The sequence below is a fragment of the Rhagoletis pomonella genome, unplaced genomic scaffold (genome assembly GCF_013731165.1).
Source record: "Rhagoletis pomonella isolate Grant_MI unplaced genomic scaffold, Rhpom_1.0 Rhpom_scaffold_00006, whole genome shotgun sequence".
Classification (NCBI taxonomy): Eukaryota; Metazoa; Arthropoda; class Insecta; order Diptera; family Tephritidae; genus Rhagoletis; species Rhagoletis pomonella.
Window position 1 is genome coordinate 81,215,683 of NW_023458560.1, and position 4,363 is coordinate 81,220,045.

General features: G+C 34.6%; 3 protein-coding genes across 3 annotated transcripts in view; 1 reads left to right on the forward strand and 2 right to left on the reverse strand.

Annotated features, from left to right (window-relative positions):
• LOC118741450 (ankyrin repeat domain-containing protein 39-like) overlaps window positions 1-4,363 on the reverse strand; it is a 24,509-nt gene that overhangs the window by 18,059 nt on the left and 2,087 nt on the right. The window lies entirely within an intron of this gene.
• Window positions 1,598-2,472, forward strand: LOC118741446 (reticulocalbin-2-like). Its single transcript, XM_036473420.1, has one exon. The coding sequence runs from the start codon at window positions 1,740-1,742 to the stop codon at window positions 2,361-2,363; it is 624 nt and encodes a 207-aa protein (XP_036329313.1). The 5' UTR covers window positions 1,598-1,739; the 3' UTR covers window positions 2,364-2,472.
• Window positions 3,228-4,039, reverse strand: LOC118741448 (the record flags this gene model as incomplete). The annotated part of the gene is given in 3 exon segments (XM_036473421.1): window positions 3,228-3,455; window positions 3,529-3,688; window positions 3,756-4,039. Coding segments are annotated over 3 exon segments (516 nt in total). The 3' UTR covers window positions 3,228-3,309.

The following is a 4,363-nucleotide window of genomic DNA, read 5'->3' on the forward strand; positions in this document are numbered from 1 at the left end:
TTGCATCGGGTGAGCAACAGTTTATCGATTCGAGAAATTAATGCGCTGATGAGAAAACGAAAACTCGTATATCGAGACGATAAAGTGGCCGGTAAACTAAAGGTTAGATGAGAAAACGGCCCTAGGCCATGTTATTTTAAACTTCGTTGAGCAAGTTATGTTTACTTAGGGCCATTTTCTAATGTAAGCAGTAAAGTTGCCTTTACTAACAGGGCAGATAAATTGTTCCTCACTTTAAAGTGTTTTAATTTTCTTATCTTACCGGTAAAAATAAATTTGTTATTTCGTAGAGTGAAACTTCACTACAGTTCCGAGAGTGAAACTTCACTACATTCGTCATATAATTTCAAAGGTTGGCAATGCAACATAAGCAAATATAGAGCAAGAGCAACTGTTAGCAAAAACCAAAACCTTTGGTTGAAATATCTAATATAGCTGGCTCATGAACCAAAACCAAACCAAAATTTAAAGTTGGGTACAAATTTTAAAGGTTGCATCGGGTGAGCAACAGTTTATCGATTCGAGAATTTAATGCGCTGATGAGAAAACGAAAACTCGTATATCGGGACGATAAAGTGGCCGGTAAACTAAAGGTTAGATGAGAAAACGGCCCTTAGGGTAAGTAATTTTATTTATCGATGTGCAAATTCAGAAGCACTTTTGTTGCTAGCGGTAAATCAGCTACACTTGATGGTTGTAGGTTGAATAAGGTAATGAATTAGCTACAAGAGTTTACGGGGTGTGCATAGCTCAGTGGTTAGCGCTTCTGACTTTGCACATCGATGATCTGGGTTCGATCCCTGCTGAAGTCTAGAAAAAAAGAAGTCTGATGAGGAGATGTGGTGATCTCCGAAATAGCTGCTATAACTTCTACCGCTTAAACTTTGTTGCTTTTTCAGTTTTCCCTAATAAACAAAAAATCGTGGTACAAAGCTCAATAAAAATATTAAAATAAAAAATACATAGTTTAGGATGAGCCTGCCTGAAACTATACATACAATACAGTTAATAATTTTCGTTTAAAATATGAGCTGATCTATATAAGATACCACATAAATAAATGTTATAAAGCTTGTAGAAAGTTCACAAAACCTTATTGAACTTAAAAAAATGTTCGTCAAAATTTCGATTTTTTTAGCTAGATTTCCTAGAAAGATTTCGATTGTGCAATTTTCAAGCTCATTTAATTTAAGTAAAATTTAATGCGAGCTTCAAGTCGCTAAAAATTACCTTTTTTTTAGATTTGTTTTGTGGGGCGTGTTGCGCATTTCCCCTATATAAAGCATGAACAAAACTTCCTTTTATAAGGAACAAAATGTGCAACAGTCTCTACAAAACTTGCACTTTGTAATACTAAAATTTAATCGGCTATAAAACTGCATACTCGAAATGTTTCTAGGAAATTTATTAAAAAAAATCGAAATTTTGACGAACATTTTTTAAGTTTAGTTAGTTTTTGTTAACTTTTGTTTATGTGGTATCGATCTGATATAGATCCACCAATATTATAAATAAAAATTATTAAATAAAGACAAAATAAATAAAGACAAGTTGTAAACAGCATCATTTTGAATTTTGCTGCAATTATTTTGAAGGCCACTGTATATATTTATATGCATTTTACAACCTAACTAGTTCCGTTATTTCCTATATTTAATGGCTTGAAGCAAAAGTTGTAATAATTCATATTTGGTACTCATGGATACAGAAAACTCGGCGAAGAGGAAGCAGCTGACCGAATGGAAGAGATTGATGCAGATGGTGACTATCAAATAACTTGGAAGGAATATCTCAAAGATAGCTTTTCGATGGAGGATGAAGAAGAAAAGAAAGAACTAATCGATTTCGATAGCTATGATGAGGAGAAACAAATGCTTAAATGTGACAAGGAGCTTTTCAATGCTGCCGATTTGAATAAGGATGGTGTACTGGACTCCAAAGAATATGTTCTCTTCTATTCGCCAGAGGAGCACCCGCAAATGCTGCCCATCGTGCTGGAGCATACTCTCCGTGAGAAGGATACAAATCACAATGGTGAAATAGATTACTCCGAATTCATCGGCAAAGCTGGGCAAGAGAGAAGTCGTGAATGGCTGGTGGAAGAAAAAGATCGCTTCGATCATTTGGATGAGAATAAAGATGGCCTATTGACCGGTAACGAGGTCCTCAATTGGGTAGTGCCGAATAGTGAGGCAATCGCCAAAGATGAAGTTGACCATTTATTTGTATCAACCGATGAAGATCACGACGATCGCTTAAGCTATTTGGAAATATTAAGTAACTATGACACTTTTGTGGGCAGCGAGGCGACGGACTATGGCGATCATTTGCAGAATATAAACCATTTTCTTGATGAGCTGTAATGAGGCGCAGTTTTACTTCCAAGCACTTAATGCCAAACCCGTGGAAATTATTTGAAACGAAACGTACAATATTTGATTTTAGTAATTCATTTAGAATATTCGAAGCCCATCGTGGATTATATTAAGTTTAAGTGATTTAAAATGAAATCAGTTAATATATTTTAAGTTTAGTGTACGTATGTAGTGTGCAGTATTCGTGATATTACTGCATGAAGTAATTAGCATTCAAGGTAGTATTTATTACGTTATTCTTAATATATATTGTAAAAATGTGTCATATTAAATTAAAATTCTGTAAATTTAAACGGCCAAGCAGGGTTCGTATTTGCACACATGCGCAGCACATCCTAACATTTTACGCTCACACACGTGTGCTGTGCATATAAAAAATTAAAAACTTGCTCACATCACATCCCTGCCAGCATTTATTATCGCGGAAGGGGCGAAAAAGTAACTTCAAGAAGTTAAATTTCATTGCGGAAGTTATCGCTTTCTCATCTTTTTACTACCCTCTTTCGGGAAAAACTGTTCCCCGTAAGCGTTACGTCCACACTGACACACATGCGACACTACAGGAAGTGACTTCTTAGTGTCGTCTGGAAGAGACAAAAGCGGTATATCTAAACATACTCACATACGACGCTTCCGAAAGTAACTTCTTAGATCCGTCTGGAAGAGACAAAAGCGGTACATCCAAACATACTTACATACGACGCTTCCGAAAGTAACTTCTTAGTGTCGTATGGGAGACGCAGAAACGTGACGTATAAACTACACCTGGAGGTTTCTCTTTTTATTTCTAGCTTAATGTAAAAAATGCAAATATATTTGTTTAATTTTATTTTAACTTTTATTAACATTAGAAACAAGAAAAACAGTTTGTTTAAATTTTTTAGTTAAGGTATCATTTGTTAACATTATTTAGTTACGTGTACGAGTTAAGGAATTAATTGGAGAGGCGTAAATTTCCGCGAGTATTTTCACTTGAAAGTTTGCGTTTGAGCACTCTATCCCTGGCGTGTAAGAAATGTTGTTGGACAATTTTATTAATTTGATAATCTGTCGAATTTTGGAACTTGGAGTGACAAACGTCTGGGAAAAATAAGAAAAATGAGTCTTAGTTAAATATAAGCATTGCTAATTACAAAAATATGCTATTTTAAACCTTTTATGATGGAAAAAACTGCAAAGTTTTGTATGCTTGGCTTCTCCGATGTCCCACGCCAAGTTAAATTAATTGCCAACTCATCCGACACAATTTGTTTTAACGCTAAACGGACGAATACAGGAACTTCTTCTCCTCCAATTTTTTGTACCACGCATTTCTGCAATCAATAAAGCCAATGTTTTATTAAAATCATAAGCACAGAAGCTGAACTAAGATTCGCCTACCAACTGAGCTCTCATCTTGTCGTCCAAAAACAATTTTTCGTCAAAATCCTTTAAAGCAGTTAATTCCCAAAATGGAAAGGATGGCAACAGTGAGCGGTCTGTTTCAAACAAGTCGCGTGCTTTTAATTGCGTTACTTCTGTCCTTAACGATATTATTTCCTCGGTTAACTTGGTAACAATTTTTTTGTTTGACTCCTCACTTTTCTGCATTTGCTCTTTTATTTCACGAAGCTCTTTTAAAATGTTATATATAGCGGTGTTTATGTTCGTATCATTGTGGTTAACTATAAGTAAACATAAAATAAATATAAGTATTAATATATCGTCACCTGAAATGCAAAAATACGTAACAAACATCGTCGCTGAAATTCAAAACGTCGTAAGTAATAAAAAATTCAAAATTCAGTTTTTGATGATATGATGGATTTCATCGAATTACAACTCCCACATCATTTAATGAAAAAAATACAAATTTTAGTCACGACTTTTTCCATTTCAGTTACGATGTTTGTTACGTCTTTTTGCATTTCAGATGACGATATGTACATACTGTTACTTACAAAATTGAGCGTACGGCTCTTTTTTGTTAATATTCGCAAGGTTTTTGT

Coding starts and splice junctions, on each gene's coding strand:
- LOC118741446 (XM_036473420.1), top strand. CDS start 1,740: ATGGAAGAGATTGATGCAGATGGTGACTATCAAATAACTTGGAAGGAA.